At 41.4% G+C, this 18,809-nt stretch overlaps 1 protein-coding gene across 1 annotated transcript in view; it reads right to left on the bottom strand.

Annotated features, from left to right (window-relative positions):
- The window catches only part of GSG1L2 (GSG1 like 2), a 48,967-nt gene that overhangs the window by 12,938 nt on the left and 17,220 nt on the right, over positions 1-18,809 (bottom strand). Inside the window, exon 3 of the mRNA XM_024206444.2 lies at positions 14,935-15,087. Within this exon, the coding sequence (XP_024062212.1) occupies positions 14,935-15,087 (153 nt within the window). The remainder of the gene's footprint in view (positions 1-14,934; positions 15,088-18,809) is intronic.

Genomic DNA, 18,809 nt, shown 5'->3' with positions numbered 1-18,809 from the left:
GCATTGGCCACTGTCAGAAGAGAGGATACTGGGCTAGATGGACCTTTGGTCTGACCCAGTTTGGCTGTTCTTATGTTCTTATTTAAGGAGTTACAGGTCTATACTGAAATTTATGTTTTTAAGGCAGGTTAACCAGGAGATGACATATTTCAGGAATGTTCCTTTCAGGAAGGTGGTAACAGACCCTTACTGGTCATTGTGTAATGGGCACTGTCCATTCACCCTGCACGTCCATTGGCATCCTGAGCCTGAGGCTAATCAGGAGATTGCAATATCAGCAAGAGAGGAAAGCCACAGGAAAATACAACCAGATGGGGGGGATCCTGTTTCTTAATAAGGACAATGGATTGTTCTGATATACCTGGGTGTGCAAACAGACACCCTGAATCTTTCATCTAGGAGGCAAGCTGACAGCAAGTTTGTCTCATGAACGAAAGATCACAGCTATGAGACAGAAAAGTATCTAGTTAAATAAGTCTGTGCCATAGAATGCATGTTATGATTTTATTTGCTATGTAACCATTTATTTCCAATACTCTTGTACTTGCTATCATTTGAATTTCTATACTTTGTTAAATAAACTTTTACTTGTTTTCACTATAAATGTATCTACCCTTAACTGTGGCATAGCTACCACTCCACAAGAACACGTTTAACAATGGTACAGCTATCACTCCACCCTTAGTTATGGCTCAGGTGCTGCTCCACCAGAACAGCCTTAACTGTGGCACAGCTGCCACTCCACCACAATATGCTTATCTAGATTGCAGCTACTGCTCCACCAGAATACCCTTAACTATGGTGCAAGTACCACTCTATGTGAATACCCCTAACCATAGCACAGCTACTCCATACGAATATCCTTAACTATGGTAAAGCTACCACTCCACCAGAATACCGTTAACTATTGTGCAGGTAATCTCCACTACTATACACTTAACTATGGTGAAGGTACAGCTCCACTAGAATACTGTTAACCGTGGCATAGATATTGCTCCACAAGAAACACCCTTTACAATGGCACAGCTACTGTGGCACCAAACTATCCTTAAGCATGGTGTGAGTACTGCTCCACCATAGTATCTGTAACTAGCATACAGCTACCACTCTACCAGAATATCCTTAACTACGGGAAAGCTACCACTCCACCAGTATACACCTGACTGTGGTGCAGCTATTGCTGCACCAGAAAACCCTTAAACCATATATTTGTACATTCTAAGACCAGAAGGGACCATTGTGATCATCTAGTCTCACCTCCTTTATAGCACAGGCCAGAGAATTTCCCTAAAACAATTCCTGAAGCTTATGCTCAAATAAATTTGTTAGTCTCTAAGGTGCCACAAGTACTCCTGTTCTTTTTGCGGATACAGACTAACACAGCTACTACTCTGAAACCTGAAGCATATCTGTTAGGAAAACATCCAATATTGATTTAAACAGTGACAGTGATGGAGAATCAACTGTGACCACTGGTAAATTGTTCCATGAATTAATTATTTTCACCATTAAAAATGTATGCCTTATTTCCAATCTCAATTTGTCTAGCTTCTACTTCCAGCCATTAGACAGTGTTTTATCTTTCTCTGCCAGACTAAATAGCCCCTTGTTAAATATTTTTTCCCCCATGTAGGTACTTACAGACTGTAATCAAGTCACCTCTTAACTTTCTGTTTGTCTGTCACTATAAAGGCATTTTTTCCCTATACACTTAATCATTCTTAGGGCTCTTCTCTGAACCCTCTCCAAATTATCAACATCTTTCTTGGAATGTAGGCACTAGAACTGGACATAATATTCCAGCAGCATTTGCACCAGTTCCAAATACAGAGGTAAAATAAGCTCTCTACTCCTAACCATGGTATAGCTACTGCTTCACCAGAATACCCTTCAGGGTTCTGCATTCCTCTTACACTCCACCGGATTTAGAATTTTACCTCCAAAGGGAATAAATGTGTTAGTATTTGCTAGTAAATATTAGCGTTTTTTAGTCCTCTTTTTGTTGTATACTGAATTATTTTGCATATTAACTATTCTTCCAGAATCTTTAGGATATTAGCAAAGAGTGTTTGAATTCCAAGGCACAGACTGTTGGTTCTCAACCTCTGAGCGACCTGTATTCAGGAAATTCATGTGATTGAGTATTGTATTTTTCCTCATTAATGCTCATCCCTCCAAGTCTGTGGGACTATAGATGTCGTGGGAAAAGACCCCTCAAACTAAAAAAAAAAGTCTGCAGAAGTATGATGTAAACAAGACTTGGTGATTGATAAGGCGTGCCTATGATGTAATTATGTTCTGTGATTGATAAGAGGTACTTGTTAGTGCAGACGTTTTCTGTAATGGATGAAATAAGGATCCATTGAAAGATGATTTTTAACTGATTAAGAACTGCCAATAGTCACAGCTATCAGTAATAATGACTGGATTAGAATTCCCTTTATCTTATCCAGCATGTAACTTACTGCTACCATAAAAGAAATTCCATAAGTAATTAGGTAAAATGAAAACATCAAAAACAGAACACAAAGTGAAACTACCCACAGAAAAGCAATTTCCCCTCCAAAACGGAATTTCTTTGTTTAATCCCTGATAAAAAGACAGAGGGTTTGGAAGTGGGTTGGGGAATGCAGACTGCTAGCACCCCACCAGTTACAGAAGAGAGAGACACAGAGGCCAGCTCTTTGCCTTACACCAAGGGGGGAGGGGGAGAGTAATGTATCTATTCTTTCTGTATAGTGTTGTATTAATCTTTGATTGTCAAATAAGAGGCTCAAATGCAATTATTTAATCAAAGATTATCAATCTCAGCTCATTATTAAATTAAAATATCTAATCATTTTTAAAATCCTTTGTTGCTTCTTTATGCTGAAGGTTTTGTTTGTTTGTTTTTAATTATTTTTCTGCCTCTTTTTCACATTATAAATCAGGTATCATCTCCCTGCTTTTTCTGCAGCACGCTGGAGAACTGGCAGGTTTATGATATCAGAGGGGCAGGTCTGTTGGGAGCCAAAGTGCAGCTCATGATGGATACAATATTTTCTGTCAGCTGCTGTGGCTGACACGCCACGTGCCATCAGTTGAATATAAGGCTTTCTCTGTAAGATAAAATCTGGCAAAAGAGTGCAGCTCCTGACCGAGATGTTATGTTCACACAGCTCTCAACCAGGGTTGTGGTACAAAGTCTAAACTGTCAGTTAACTAATGGCAAAAATGACCCGACATTCAACTTTTTTTTTTTTAAATAACCCTCCCCCATTGCACTCCCCATCTACTCAGGATCACCTCTGTGCCACCTTTTGTGCTGAGAGCAATTTGCTGTGACAGAGAGCTGCTGTTGACACATTTCAGCCAGAGTTCAAACGGAAAGACCTCCATTAAAAACTTCTGAGGAGAAAATCAAAGAAAAACTACACACAAAAGGGCATAAAAGTGAACCCTGTGTGAAACTTTCCACCAAATGATCACCTAATTTTAGAGAAAAGCCAGGGAGCTCAGACCCCATTTTACAGTGGTACAACCCACACTATGGAGTCACTGCCAGGCACCTCCCTAGTGACTTATTCATTTATTCTGTCAGGTTTTTCCTGACAAAATATACAGCATAATTCCAGTTATCCAAATTTCCTTGTTATCCGATTCCACAGGGTGTCTCTCATGTATCCCTATGTTAATCACACACCAATAACTTCTCTTCACTAATTACCTCTTAGTGCCTTTTACTGCTAATCAATGGCTTTGTATTTGTGTAGCAGTTCTGAGTGGTTACCTGCTGTTACCAAGACCTAAGTCCATTTCAGCAGCAACAGCAGCTTGGCAGGACAATGTTGAAAAGAAAAAGCTCTGTGTTGAATCTAAAGCAGAAACTGTATAGAAAGAGCTAAGTCATTCAGAATTAAATTACGTCCACTGTGGTTTTAATGCAATTTTGGTGTTTTAATAAACTCAAAGTGTTATTTTTTACTCTTTAATAAAGTGCAAAGTATTAAGCAAATTTCAGCATTACTGCCTTTGTCACCCATATTTGTATATCAGTGAAACTGAAGCTCAAAATAGCACATCTGTTTATCCAACTGCTTGGTTATCTGAACGTTTTGGATGTCCCCATGCCACTCAGATAAACGTGAGTGTACTGTAAGAGATCCCTGCCCCAAACTGCCACAATCCAAACTAGATACAACACAACTAGGGGTGACAATAAGCAAAGAGTGTGGCAGGAGGGACAGGGAGGCTGAGGCCAGGTCTACACTACAGACCTATAGAACTGTTGTGAAAAATCTGCAGCCCTGAGCAACTGACCTAACCTTCCATGTAGATAGTTTCCAGCTACTGCCTCTCAGGGAGGTGGATTAACTATGCGGACAGGAGAAGCTCTCCGGTCGGCATAGCAGCATCTTCACTAGAGCGGTACAGCAGCCCTGTACGTGAAGACAAGCCCTGAGGGTTAAATAAAGGATCTGCAAGGGGACAGTGTATGGAATGGAGACCACAGTGGAACTCGAGATTTGTAACTCTCTAAAGTTGGTTTCTTGACAGCAGATATCCTCATACAACTGCATTCAGGGTCGCCCCACTTCTTATTGTGCTGCTCTCTGGGAGCTCCGGAGAAAGGAAGAGTAAGAGGCATTTCTTATAACTTTTAGCCCAGTGGCTAGAGCAATGTTTCTCAAATGTGGCCACCATGGCCACACATGGCCACCAGGGCCTTTTTGTGTGGCCATGACAGCCTCCTGGCGGTGATGGGGGTGCAAAATATCAGCGTTTCCCCCTCTCTCCATGTTGCTCCTGGATGCGCTATCCTGCACCACCTCTGGAGAGAGATGGCGCACAATGCTGCAGGAGCAAAGTGAGTTCTTGACCCACGTTGGGAGGAGGGGGACTGGGTGCAGGCTCCAGCAGCAGAACTTCAGGAACCTGGCCATGTGGTCCTGGGTTCAAATCAAGGGGCAGCGGGTATTGACTCCCCCTCGCCCCCCGCCCGGCTCTGGCCATGCAGCCCTTCAGCCTCCAGCCCCTGGTTCCAGCTGTGTGGCAGCAGGTGCTGGCTCCCGGCTCCAGTCCCGGATTCCAGCTGTGCAGTGGCAGGCGCTGGCCACAGGCGCCGATCCCCAGCCGCATGACAGCGGGCTCCAAGCACAGAGCTTCAGTCGGCCTCTGGACCCCAGTTCTGGCCATGTGGTGGCGAGCGCTGGCCCCAGGCTCCGGCTGTGCAAACCAAGCCCCTGGCACTGATCCCCTGCCCCAGCTGCACGGCAGCAGGCACCAACCCACAGCTTTGTTCCCGGGCTCCAGCCACATGGTGGCAGGAGCTGGCCCCAGGTGCTGACCCCTGGCCCTGGCCACGCAGCAGTGAGTGCTGGCTCCAACCTCACAGCGGTGGGTGCTGACCCCTGACTCCAGCCATACACTCATGGGCTCCAGCACCCAGCACTGTGGTGGCAGGCACTAGCCCTAGGCATTGACCCACAGCTCCGGCTGCATGGCAGCAGGCTCCAATGCCTGGTTCCAGCGACGAAGTTCCTGTCCCCAGCTCTGGGTTCTGGCCGTGGTCACTGAGCTCCAGCTCTGGCTGCATGGCAGCAGACATCAGGCCCTGGCTCTGGCTATGAAACAGTGGGGATCATCATCCACCCCCATCGCCCCCGGCCCTGTATCCATCCCCCTCATTGCCCCGGGCCCCAGCTGCCTCCCCAGGGCCCGCATCCATCCCACCATCGCCTCTGGCTCCTGCTGCCTTCTCCCTCCCCCACCAATCCAGGGCTTAATGGGCCCTGGGACTTGCTGAGAAAAGTGATATTAACAAACATGCAAGTATCACTTTTTACAGCAGACATACTAGCTATCTGTGAAAAGTGATACTTGTATGTTTGTTAATATTTTTCAGAGCCTCCCAGGTAGCTACTAAGTGTGCTGTGATATTAACAAATATACAAATATCATTTTTCACAGCAAGCCCCAGTCTAAGCTCTGGGTGGGGGGACTGAAGAGGGAGGCAGCATTATTTTTGTTATTGAGTCTGCCAAAACACCCTACAAATATATATTACAGTGATTTGGATGTGAATCGGCACATTTAATTGTTTTTCCTAAAGTTAATTAAGTATTTTAGAGGGAAATTATCAATGAGGCCACCAGTGAGAGTTGGTGGCCTCACTGTGAGGCCTCCAAAAATGTGTTGTGAGAACCCCTGGGCTACAGCACTCACTTGGTATATGGAACACCCAGGCTCAATTCCACCCTCTGCCTGGTGTGTAAAGGCAGGGTGAATAAAAACCAAATGGTTCTTTTGTTTTTTTATTAATTAAAGATTTTTATGTAAATCAGTGTTTATTTAAATCTGATAGATTTATTTTTAAAAGAAAATGTTGTAAATAAAAATATTTAAAATTATATTTGAAATTTTGATAACACACATGAAGGCCTAAACTTACTATAACCTATTAAAATAATTTAAATTTTAAAAAGTGCTAAGCAGTTTAACATGTTTGCTGCCAAAGTTTTAAAGTCAAACCACTGAACCGGTGGAAGCCACTGTGAGTACCTGGAACCAGATTTTTTAGAAGTGGGGAAATAGCTTTTGACAGTACTAGTCTCTTCTGCAGTTTATTCAACCTGCTAATTTCAATGACTAGTTTATTCAAAGTTAAGAAACCAATTGGTAGTTGAAAAAGCAGGCAAGTTTGTTTTCCTCTTCCAAATCGATGAATAAAAATGAGGTGTGACAGGATGAGATCTATTAATTGTAAATTCTTTGAAGCACATGATGACCAGAAACAATCAGTTCAATTCACTAATTGCAGATAATACTTTCTGCGTTTAATACATCCCGCTTGGTTTTAAATGCAAAACATGCTTTAATAAAATTACTTCGTCCCTCCCCCATATCCAGCACATTTAAGGTAGTTTTATTTAACTAAACAGCAGCAGTAGCAAAAAAACCATTGTTGTGCATTTTTAAATTGAATTCCAATTTCCATCCAGTTAGAACTTGACACAAATCACGAGTAAAAAATCATTTAGCAAATAAGAAATGCATCATTTACCATATTCTAACATAATAAAAATATTAAAAAATAAGCTATATACTTGCTTAATTAATGTGTCTTTCCTCCTGATTAGCAAAAAAAAAAGTTCCAAATGTAGTGTAAAGGCTATATTTAGTTGCAAATCAACTTGTTTTGTTACCAACAAATAGGATCAACTGCTCTTTAAATTATATAAACTAAAAAATATAAATGCAAAACAAGATGGTCATCAATTATTTAAATCAAGGAATTTTGCTTGCTGATTTAAGTCACTTTGATTTGAATCAATCAATCCTGGGAGAAGGGATTTCAGAATGGGTTTTATAACTCTCTGGTGAGCTCCCTAACCACTGGACTAGAGATAGGCTTGGAAGGATGAGACTTTTATGGATAAATGTTGATTTTATCCTACACACCTAAACCAGCAAACAAATATTTCTATCTATAATAATCAAAATGTACGGGTAAGCAAAGTAAGAAAAATGCTGCTTGAGAAATTAGAATTTCAGTGAAGGCTATTTACTTTGTATATTTTGTCACATGATGCTGACAGTGTGTGTTTTAAGAGTTATAAAGCTTTAGCTTTTTGAATCTCAGCATCTACTGTCATTAAATAATTAGTCTAACCCTACCCCCGATTGTCTGACCCCCTACAATTTTGTGCAACTGTGAAAATTTATATTGATAAAAAAATTGAAAATACTTTAAAATAACATTGATATTATCCATTAAAATTACCATAAATAAATAAATAAAATCTGAATTCTCCCAAGCCTAACTATAGAGTAATTCTTACACTCTCTCTGGGCCAATGGGTATTTAATATATAGTGGAACAGCTTCAACAAGAAAGACTAAGAAAGCCCCATGCAAGAATACCTGGTAGCCCAGAGGTTACTGCTGCCTCTTTCTCCTACTGTTTTTTGCAAGAGAAACATTTTAGGTTTGCCTGACTCCAGGAGACGGTTCACAGCTCCAAACCCTAACCAGAGACAGAAACCTTCCACCATCCCAGAGATAGGTGATTACGTCCCTTTGAGAGGTGGGGCTTAAACCACACTCCTTTTCTTGGCATTTTCTATTAGCTTGTTGCCCTGGTATGTGTTCCCCCCAGATTTTAGCTAATTGGAACCGGCATTCAGCCACCATGAATTAATAAAATAGACCACCACCTAGTTAAGGGTTAATTTGAACAAGCAGAGCTTCTGGAGGCATGTTCAAATACATTGCCAGACTTGCAGTCTCTGCTAATCAGGAAGGGAGAAAAAGAATCAACAATTTAAGACCAAAAGAAAATAAGTGGATGGGAACCTTGGGTTTGGGGCACCTTTGACACAGAAGCTTATTATGACTAAGATTGTTAGGAATGTTTGTTGATAAGTAATTTGACATTAGGAGAAGTGATGACCCAGTAGGGGTCACTATGATCTGTGTGTTTTGTAAAAGTTAGTTATAAAAAGGACTACATAATAGAGTGTACTTTGAAGCAGTCCTCTGAAGCTATCCTGAGAGGCGTTTTTCCTGACAACTCACTCCCTGGTGGGGAAGCAACCGGTCATTGTTGAACTGCTGCAATTTACTCAATACCATCCCAGATTTTAGGTAAATATTTGGGATGTTCTAAACCTATTTGTTGGGTCTGTGTGCACTTAAATCTAATAAATTGTAGTTTTAGATAACAGAATGCTTACTTGTGTTAATCTTTCATCAGCCGGAGCGTTGTGTTGCCACTGATTTATTCCTGACACCGGTTGGCATGAAACAGTTAAGTTACCACTGTTTTGGATTCTTAAAACCTTGGGTAACAAGCTAGCTTAGGTGACTCCCAGTTTAGCAAGATGGCTTTTGTGGATCCCATTCTTAGGTGCCCAACTCTCCCCATGCATTGTATGGGAGCCGGATGCCTAACTTGGGCTCTTGGATTCCAGCTGGTGGAAGGACACCCAAGGGTTAGGCGCTGCAACGCTCAGCATTGCAATGCCTTAGAGTTCCTTTGTGGATCTAGACCTTTGGGTCAGATTTTTAAATGTATTTAGGTGCTTAAAAATGCAGACAGGCACCCAGCAGGACTTGATTCCAGTACCAGTAAAAGTTAGGTGCCTAGGATCTATTGAAAATCTGACTAGGTGCCTATCTGTATCTCTAGGAGACTTTAAAATCTGATCCTAAGTCATTTAGGTACTTTTGAAAACATTACCGTTTGACACTGTGTAGGATCAAGGCACAATAAAACTGGTGTTAAAACATAGAACCTCATCAAATCCACATTCCATATAACAAATGCAAGATAACATATAAGCACCATGCAAAGAGAGGCCTTCAAGCCAGAAAGGAGAGTCAAACAGAGATATATAACTTCAGTCCAAATCTCTTAAAAAATACACATCATGCATTCTGCAGCCCAGTATTTTCCACAAAATTCACCCCTTGCCAGAGTTCTGATCTGCCACATTCATCTCAGTCAAGACTCCATAGCCTAACTCTCTAGAGAGTAGTGCAGAAGGGGAGGCCTAGGGAGCAGGGAAATTTACTACTAAACTTGGCTACAAGCTTCCCCTTCCTAGCACACTCTGGAACAAGAAGGTTCTGAGTGGGGTCACCTAGACAACCACACAACAGCCATGGCCTGGGCAGCCTGACTGTCTGGAGAATAGAGTGAAAAAGACATAATTGTAAACAATCATTGGCCAAAATATGCAGGGACAAATGTTCTGCCAATGAGCCTTTTCAGAGCTGTGGCTGTGGGGGTGCGGGTGGGGACAAATAAAGAGAGTATTTCATTGGGATAGAATAAATTAGAAAAATTGTGGAATTTGGGGGTTACCACCACAGAATTTGGTGACATTGTTCTGCAGAGTACACAGGGACCTGTCAATGAACTACAAACCCTGTTGAAACAATCTCTTACCCTGGGTATCCTACTAAAGGACACAGACGTACTATCACCCATAGAAGAAGATCTTCAAAGAAATTTACACATTCTGCAATCCTATATGGTCACTCTGGGAAAACACAAATCAGGATCTCTCAGAAAAAGGCCAGCACCAACTAACAGACTAAAGTTTTCATAGATTCATACATTTTTAAGGTTTCAAGGAACACCCTATGTTCATCAGATCTGATCCTCATGCATAGCACAGGCCAAAGAATTTCATATAGGGATCCCTGCATCAAGACCATAATTTCTGGTTGAACTAGAGCACATATTTTAGAAACATATCCAGTCTTGATTTAAAGACTCAAAATAATGGAAAACCCACCACATTCTTAGGTGAGTTGCTTTAATGGGTCATTACCTTCACTGTTAAAAACATGCATCTTATTTCTAGTCTGAATTATGTAGCTTCAGCTTCTACTGCATCTCATTATACCTTTGTCTGATAGATTAAAGAGCCCTCTACTATCTGAAATCTCCTCTTCATGTAGATGCTTATAAACTATGAACAAATCACCTCTTAACCTTCTCTTTATAGCTTGAGCTTCTGTAGATTTTCAGTCCGAGGTGGGTTTTCCAGTCTGCATATTATTCTTGTAGCTCTTTTCTGAACTCTGACATTTCAACAACTTCATAACACAAGGACACCTGAACTGGACACAATATCTGATAATGGTCTCACTAAGCCATGTACTCAGGTAATACCTCCCCTACTACTACTCGACATTCCCCTACTTACACATATAAGAATCAGTTTAGCCTTCTTATCCAGAACATTGCAGTGGGAGTTCAAGTTCAGTTGGTTTCCACCATGGGCCCATAATTTTCAGTCACTGCTTTCCAGGATACAGGCTCTCAACCTGAAAATGTGACCTACATCCTTTGTTCCTAGATGTATGATGTTGCATTTTTCTGTTTTAAAACATATTCAAATAAGCCTAGCTAATCAAGTGATCCAGATCACTCTGTATATCTGAGCTGCCTTTATCGCAATAAAGAGGACAATTTTGGTTAAAAGCCTATCTTGGTTAAGGGGGCAAATGAAGAAATCAAATTTATATAAGGGAAAAACAGGAGCAGCAAATAGTAGTCGATATTAATTAGAAGATAAGAAATGTAGAAAATTGATTGGGCAGGCTAAATTTAATCAGGGGAAATGGCTGGCATGACCAAAGACAATAAGGAGTTTAAGTATACCAGGAACAAAAGAAACACTAATAATTGTAAAGGTTGTTGCATGTCTGAGTTAATGACTCGCGATTGTCGAAATAACAGGCTCAGTTGAAATTATTTAATCTAAGATTATTAATCAGAGATTAGAGTACAGCACTATACAGAAATAAATAGATAGTCTGACAACAAAGGGTTGTAATGTAAGAGCTGGATATGTGTCTTTCCTGCATCTGGAAGCGATGCACAGTTTTCATTCCCCCAACTTAAGTTTTCATATCACTATCATTATACATTAAAAGTTTTGTTATCTGGCATGTTAGGAGGATACGGGGTGTTAGTAAGTAAAAAATGCCAGTTAACTAAGAGAGAGGGAGTTTGGTTGTGAGAGGGGCCTAAGTGCTGGGGGTTGGGGCACAGGAGGAGGTGCAGGGTGTGGGCTCTGAGAGGGAGCTTGGGTGCAGGAGGGGGCTCAGGGCAAGGGGTTGGGGTGCTGGATCCAGGTGGCGCTCACCTCGGGCAGCTCCCCGTAAGTGGCAACGTGTCCCTGCTGTTCCTAGGTGGAGGCCCAGCTAGGCAGCTCTGCATGCTGCCCACACCAAGAGCTCTGGCTCCACAGCTCCCATAGGCCGGGAACCTGCAGGCGCCACCCCCCGCAGCTCCCATTGGCCATGGTTCCCGGCCAATGGGAGCTGCAGAACCAGCACTCAGGGTGGGGTGGGGGCAGAGCCACCTAGCCGTGCACTCCCTCCCGCACTCTGAACCCCTCATGGCCGTTCCTCCACCTAGGAGCAGTAGGGACATGCTTCCAGGGAGCCACATGGAGCCAGGTAGGGAACCTGCCGGCCCTGCGCCAACCGGACTATAAACCAGACTTTCAATGAGGATCAGAAATGCTGGTTTATAGAGCTTTCCAGTTAGTAAAGTGCCGGATAACACAGCTTTTACTGTATAGGGTTTCAGACAAAGGAAACCTAGTTGCCAAGAATATTCTCCTAGAAACATATGTTGTGATGTCATTTCTATACAGTCTCAGTTTACCTGACTCATGTGTGAAGGCATGATTATTTACAGCTGAGAGCACTAACAATTGTTCAATTTAATATCTCTCAGTGAGTCTTTCTTACCCCACAATCATTCTTCCATGTTGATTTCCCCAACAGAAAACATCTACTATAACAATAATCTCTTATTAGTTTCCCTAGTCTATATATGCTTATGTCAGCATTTTATTTATATGTTAAGGAGATGGTTTACAAGAATATCTGGTGTTTTATAGACATGAAAGCGCCCTAGAGTTATTAAATACAGCATCATGAATAAATTGCTAAATAGGGTTACTTATTGGTCAAGACCTGTGTTCTGGGCCTTAGAATTCAGACATACTCTTTGTTTAAGATAAAGATTCTAAAGAATAGTAAATATATAAATTAATCAAATATACAGAAAGAAAGAACTAAAGGTATTATTATTTACTAACAGGTACTAAACAAGGTCCATTACTAAATCAAGATTGTAAAATTGTTAACAACAAAGCAAAAAAAAGTCACATGTGTTCAGTAAATATTTCTGTTCTGTATTTGGAAAGAAGCAGGACAGTGTCCTGATATCATGTAAAGTGATGAAATATTTTCCAGTTTAACCACGGAGGATGTTGAACATCATCAACTAGGGATGAATATTTTTAAATCAGCAAGCCCAGATAACTTGCACCCAGAAGTCCTAACAGAGCTGGCTGAAGAGATGTCTGGCCCTCTGATGTTAGTTTTTAATCTATCTTTGAAAACGGGGAAATTCCAGAAGACTGGAAGAGTACTAATATTGTGCCTGTATTCAAAAAGGAAAAGTGAGATGACATGGGTGAGTATAAGCCAGTTAGCCTGACCTCAATCCTCAGCAAAATCATGGGAAAGCTGACAGTAAAGGACAGTATATAATTGATGCTACTTGATTTCATTGTTTGATGAGACTGCAAATTTGGTTGATAAAGATAATTGTGTAGATGTTAAGCACCTTACAGAAGTCTAAGTGTCTGACTTAGTACTGTGCAACATTCTGGTTAAATAGTTAGCATTACACAATGACAATAAAGCATGCATTATATGGATTAAGAACTGGCTAGCTGACCGATCTCAAAAAGCAGTCGTCAATGGGGAATCATCACTGAGTGGCGGTGTTTCTAGCAGGTTCCACAGGGATCAGTTTGAGACCCAATGCTATTCAATATTTATATCAATGATCAATATAAAAATCAAGGCTGATAAAATATCGCTGACACAAAGATTGGTAAAGTGGTAAATAATGATGATAATCGGGCAGTCATGAGGAGCAATCTGGCCTCATTAGTAAACTGGGTCCAATCAAACAAAATGTGTTTTAATACAGCTAAATATGAGGTCATTCTTCTAAGAGTAAAGAATGCAGGCCAAACCTACAGAATGGGGACTGTATCCTGGAAAGCAGTGACTCTGAAAAGGTCACTGTGGACAAACAACTCAACATAAGCACACAGTGGGATGCTGTGCCAAAAAGGACTAATGTGATCCTTGGATGTATGTACAGGGTAGTAGTGAGAAGAAGTAGAGAGGTGATTTTACCTCTGTATATGCATTAGGGGAACAGATACTGGAAAACTGTGTCCAGTTCTAGTGTCCACATTTTTAAAAGAATGTTGAAAATTTGGAGAGGATGCAGAAAAGATCCGCAAAAATAATTCAAGGACTGGGAAAAATGCCTTCCAGTGACAGCACTCAATCTGTTCAGGTTATCAAAAAGAAGAACAAGAGGTGATTTGATTAGGATGTTTTCGTATGTTCAAGAGAAGAAAATAATAGATACTAAGGGCTCTTTAATCCATCAGTGAAAGGCAAAACAAGAACCAATGCAGGCAAATTCAAATTAGAAATAAAGCACAAATCTTAAATAATGAGAGTGATTAACCACTGAACAAAATACCAAGGGAACTGGTGGGTTCTCCAGCTCTTGATGTCTTCAACTTATGACTGGATGTTTTTTTGGAAAACATATTTTAGTAAAATACAAATTAATAGGCTCAGTACAAGAGTAACTGGATTAAGTCCTGTGCCCTGTGTTATACAAGGGGTCAGACTAGATGATCTAATGGTCCACTGTGGTTTTTTTTTTATTTATGAATCATTATGTACCAGTCCTCCAGTTACTGTTTCATTTGCAAACTTTACCAGCAATAATTTTATGGTTTCTTCTAAATTATTGATAAAGAGATTGGATCGTACTGGGCCAAGAACTGATCCCTGGGAAAACCCTAGACACATTCCTTTAGGAGGACGATTCCCCATTTACATTCACTTTGGAGATATATCAGTTCCCTAGTTTTTAATCCATGTAACAAGTGTTACATTCATTTTGTATAGGGCTAAATCTGTAATCAGCACTAAGTCAAATGTCTTACAGAAATCTATTATGTAAACATCTTTGTCAACCCAACTTGTAATCTCACTGAAAAATGATATCAATATTGTTTGACAAGACCTATTTTCCACAAAACCATGCTGGGTCCAGCTCTGCTATCTGGATCTCAGTATGGAAGGGCATATTTATTGAAACCAAGTCGGATTTCTCTGTGTTGCATTTTCTAGATGTAATGAATGATGCCATTTACAGTAGTATTAAAAAATCCAGGGCCCCAGCCTGCAGTCCTCATTCAGGCAAAACTCTTTGATTTAAGGATCTGGTCCATAAATTAAATTTTTTACCACAGAAGCATTTAGCATTGCAACTCAAAGTTACATCTTGAAAAGTTACAATATATAAATCCTAAACTGTACCTGCTAGTACAGTGAATATCGCAGCAAAGGCGTTGAGCTTTAACCCATCAATGATTGTAGTGTAGTAGCACACTTCTATTGACATCAAAGTGGCTCCAGTTAGAAGCAAAATGATATAGAGTAGCTCTGCTACAATAGACAGCCACAAAACACCTGGAAAGACAAATCAATAGCACTGATATTAGCAGTCATTACAGACATTTAGTACATTTCTTTCTTCTTCATTTCTATCTGTGAGGGTGCCCAGGCAACTTCTGACTTTAAACATACTTAGATACCAAAGAGACATTCTACATTAGGCTCCATCTTAACAGATAAAGAAGAACTGATCGTAGAACTAAAAATTAATGGTAAGTAAGTTACCAGTGATCACATTTATAACATGCAAGCAGAACAGAGGCCAGACCAGTGATACATATACTTGGTGCTTTAAAAGGGGCAATTTCACAAAGCAAAAATAAATTTAGAACCAAATCATCTGGGAGGAGGAATTTAATCAGAAAAATGTGACTGATAATTGGAAATTGCTTAAGACCACTTTACTAGATCCCCAGAAAGCAATAATCCTACAATGGAGCAAGAAGACAGTATTGGTCAAAAAACTGATCTGGTTTGGAGGGGAAATGAAAGCAGCTACAATAAAGTTAAAAATAATATATAACAAATGGAAGAAAGGAGAAGTTGATGGTAATGAAAATAAATCAGAAGCTAAAAATTGTAGAAAATTGATAATGGCGGCAAAAGGAGACAAGCTGAAATCTATGGCCAGCAAAGTTAAGAAGGAATTTTTACAACATATTAGGAACAAAAAGAATCCAAACAATGGTATTGGTCGGTTAATAGATGTAAATGGTAGAATTATCAATAATAAAGCATAAAACACAGATGTGTTGAATAAATATTTCTGTTCTGTATTTGAGAAAAAAAACGGATGATGTAGTCATATCACATGATAATACTATTTCCATTCCACTAATGTCTCAAGAGGATGTTAAACAGCAGCTACTAAAGTTGTACAGGTCCAGACAACTTGCAGCAAAGAATTTTAAAAATAGCTGGCTGAGTAGCTCACTGGACCATTAATACTGACTTTCAATAAGTCTTGGCGTACTGGGGAAGTTCCAGAAGACTGGAAGAAAGCTAATGTGGTGCTGGTATTTAATAAGGGAAGATCCTGTCAGCTTCACAACTATCCCAGGCAAGATAATGGTGCAGGTGATAGAGGATTTGATTAATAAAGATTTAAAGGAGGGTAATATAATTATTGCCAATCAACATGGGTTTATGGAAAATTGATCCTGTCAAACTAACTTGATAATCCTTTTTTGTTGAGTTTACAAGTTTGGCTGATACAGGTAATAGTGTTGATGAGATATGCATAGACTTCTGTAAGGCATTTGAATTGTTACTACAGGGATATTTTGATTAAAAACTTCAAAAGATATAAAATAAACATGGCACGCATTAAATGGATTAAAAACGGTCTAACTGCAGCTAATATAAACTAAAAGATATATCAGAATAGGAAAAGGTGCAGAGAATGGCAACAAAAATGACTAGGGTATGGAACAGCTTACATACAAGGAGAATCTGAAGAAGTGGATTTTTTACCCATGAAAGCTTATGCCCAAATAAATCTGTTAGTCTTTAAGGTGCCACCAGACTCCTTGTTGTTTTTGTGGATACAGACTAACATGGCTACCCCCTGATACTTGATACAAGGAGAGATTAAAGAGACAGGGACCATTCAGCTTAGAAAAGAAATGACTAAGAGCAGATATGATAGAGGTCTATAAAATCATGAATGGTGTGGAGAAAGTGAATAAGGAAGTGTTATTTACCCCTTCACATAAATACAAGATCTAGGGGTTACCTGATGAAATTAATCCCTTTGCCTTCCTGAGAGCACTGTCTGTGGGGCAAGAAAGCTGAAACAGCATTGGGGCAGGGGAAGTACCCATCTTCAGAGATGCTGGATACTTCCAGTTGCCGCTGGCATCAGTATGCATGAGTTGTGAAAGCACAAGGGACAGCAGTGAGGTTTATGGGTGGAAACTTGGAGGGGACACTACCATTCACTGCGGGAGGGAGGGTGTCCCAGTTTGCATTCTGGAAGAGAGAGCATGTGTCAGACTCTGGGTTCTAGACAGTCAGGTCTGGTGCTGGTTGTGGTGGTCCAAGCCAGACATGGGGTCAGGACTGGGCTGAGGGCAGCATGGAAACCAGGGGAGGCTGTGGGTCAGAACTGTGATCAATGTCTGTAGACAAGCCGATTCAAGTTTGTAGTCAGAGGCTGGATGCAGGACAAGTGTCAAAACTGGGTTGAAGTCAGTGCAATGGTCTTGGGGTCAGGAGGTGGGTGCAGAGCTGAAGCAGGTCAGGAACAGGGCTGGATCAGGGTCAGGGTAGGGCACAGACAAGGCTGAAGGAAGCTTCAGGAAAGGTTGGGGGGCAGGAACAGGGACAGAATTGAAGGCAGGCTGGAAGCCGAGGGAGTCTGTGACACATGAAGCATCAGGAGAGTTCCTGGCTGGGTAGTGCTGTTGCACAGACTAACTTGCAGCTCTGGTGGGGTCAGGGAAATACCTGTTCCTGGGGGTCATCTGACCCAGTTCCTGCTCTGGGCTGCAGCATGGTTGAGTCACTGCAGGCTCTGTTGGAGGGGTGAGTCATATCACCTGAATGAGTAGCCCTGGTCTGGTTGTGGGGTTGCTCTCCTTACCCTCCTATGAGGGTGCATCCCAGGCATTCCTGGGACTGGTTTGTTGGGATGGGACTGATGGAAGTCACAGATCACGTTGGGGCCACGGATGTTGCTCACTGGTTCCCAGTCCCATGAGTGCTCCTCTGGGCCATAACCTTCCCAATCTATTAGGTATAGGAGCTTCTCTGAGGACCTGATTCACCAGTTATTATTCCTGACCTAGCACCATGACTGGAGGAGAAAGAGCTTTTGTTCATCCTGACAGGGAGTTGTGGTTGTGCTATTTCAGTAGGGAGACATGGAACATGTCGCGGTGGGGGGTAACTGGAGGCAGAAAGTGACCAACTTAATTTGCTAAATGACAAGGAAGGGACCAAGGTACCAGTAGTCAAGTTTGTGTGAGGGACATGAGGTGTCCAAGTGTTTTGTGTAAAGCCAACACTGATGGGAGGTTTGGTCTATTAGTGGTGGTCAGCAAACCACTTATAGTCTGCCTTGGTGGTGTCAAGCTTACTTCCTCCTGGATATGAAGGAGGTATTCGACCAGATCAGAGGCTGCAGGGATGTGGGAAGTTGAGGTTCATGATGGGTAGAACCTGGGGTGGAAACTGTAGCTGGAGAAAAAGGGGCTTTGCTGGGTAGACTTATGTTTAGAATTGTTATAGACAAACTCTGCAAAGGGTAGGAGTTGGACTCAGTTGTCCTGGTGGAAACCACCACATGTCTGTTCTGACTGCCCATACATTTGGGCATCACAAGTAGTGGAGAGATGTAGGTCAACATCTAAGAGGCAGAAGAGCTCCTGCCAAAGGTGGGCGACAAAATCCGGTCTGCGGTCTGACATGATATTGGAAGATAACCCATTCAGCTTGCAAACATGGTCAAAGACAACATGGGCTGTCATTTCTGCCGTGGGAATCTTACAGCAGAGCACGAAGTGAGACATCTTGGATAGAAGGTCTACATCTATGACTACAGTTCTGGAGTTAGGGAGCTCCACAATAAAATCCATTGATATTGATTCCCAGGGTTGGGATGAAATATGTAGGGAGATCAAGTATCCCAGCAGCTTAGTATGGGGGACCTTCATACAGCATGGGAACCTTCACATGAGTCAATGTATGATCTCACAGAGGTGTGCAGTCTAGACCACCAGAAATGTCACACAATC

This window comes from Terrapene carolina, unplaced genomic scaffold (genome assembly GCF_002925995.2).
Source record: "Terrapene carolina triunguis isolate 2854851 unplaced genomic scaffold, T_m_triunguis-2.0 Scaffold192, whole genome shotgun sequence".
Lineage (NCBI taxonomy): Eukaryota > Metazoa > Chordata > Testudines > Emydidae > Terrapene > Terrapene triunguis.
This window is presented reverse-complemented; position numbering and strand designations above follow the sequence as displayed.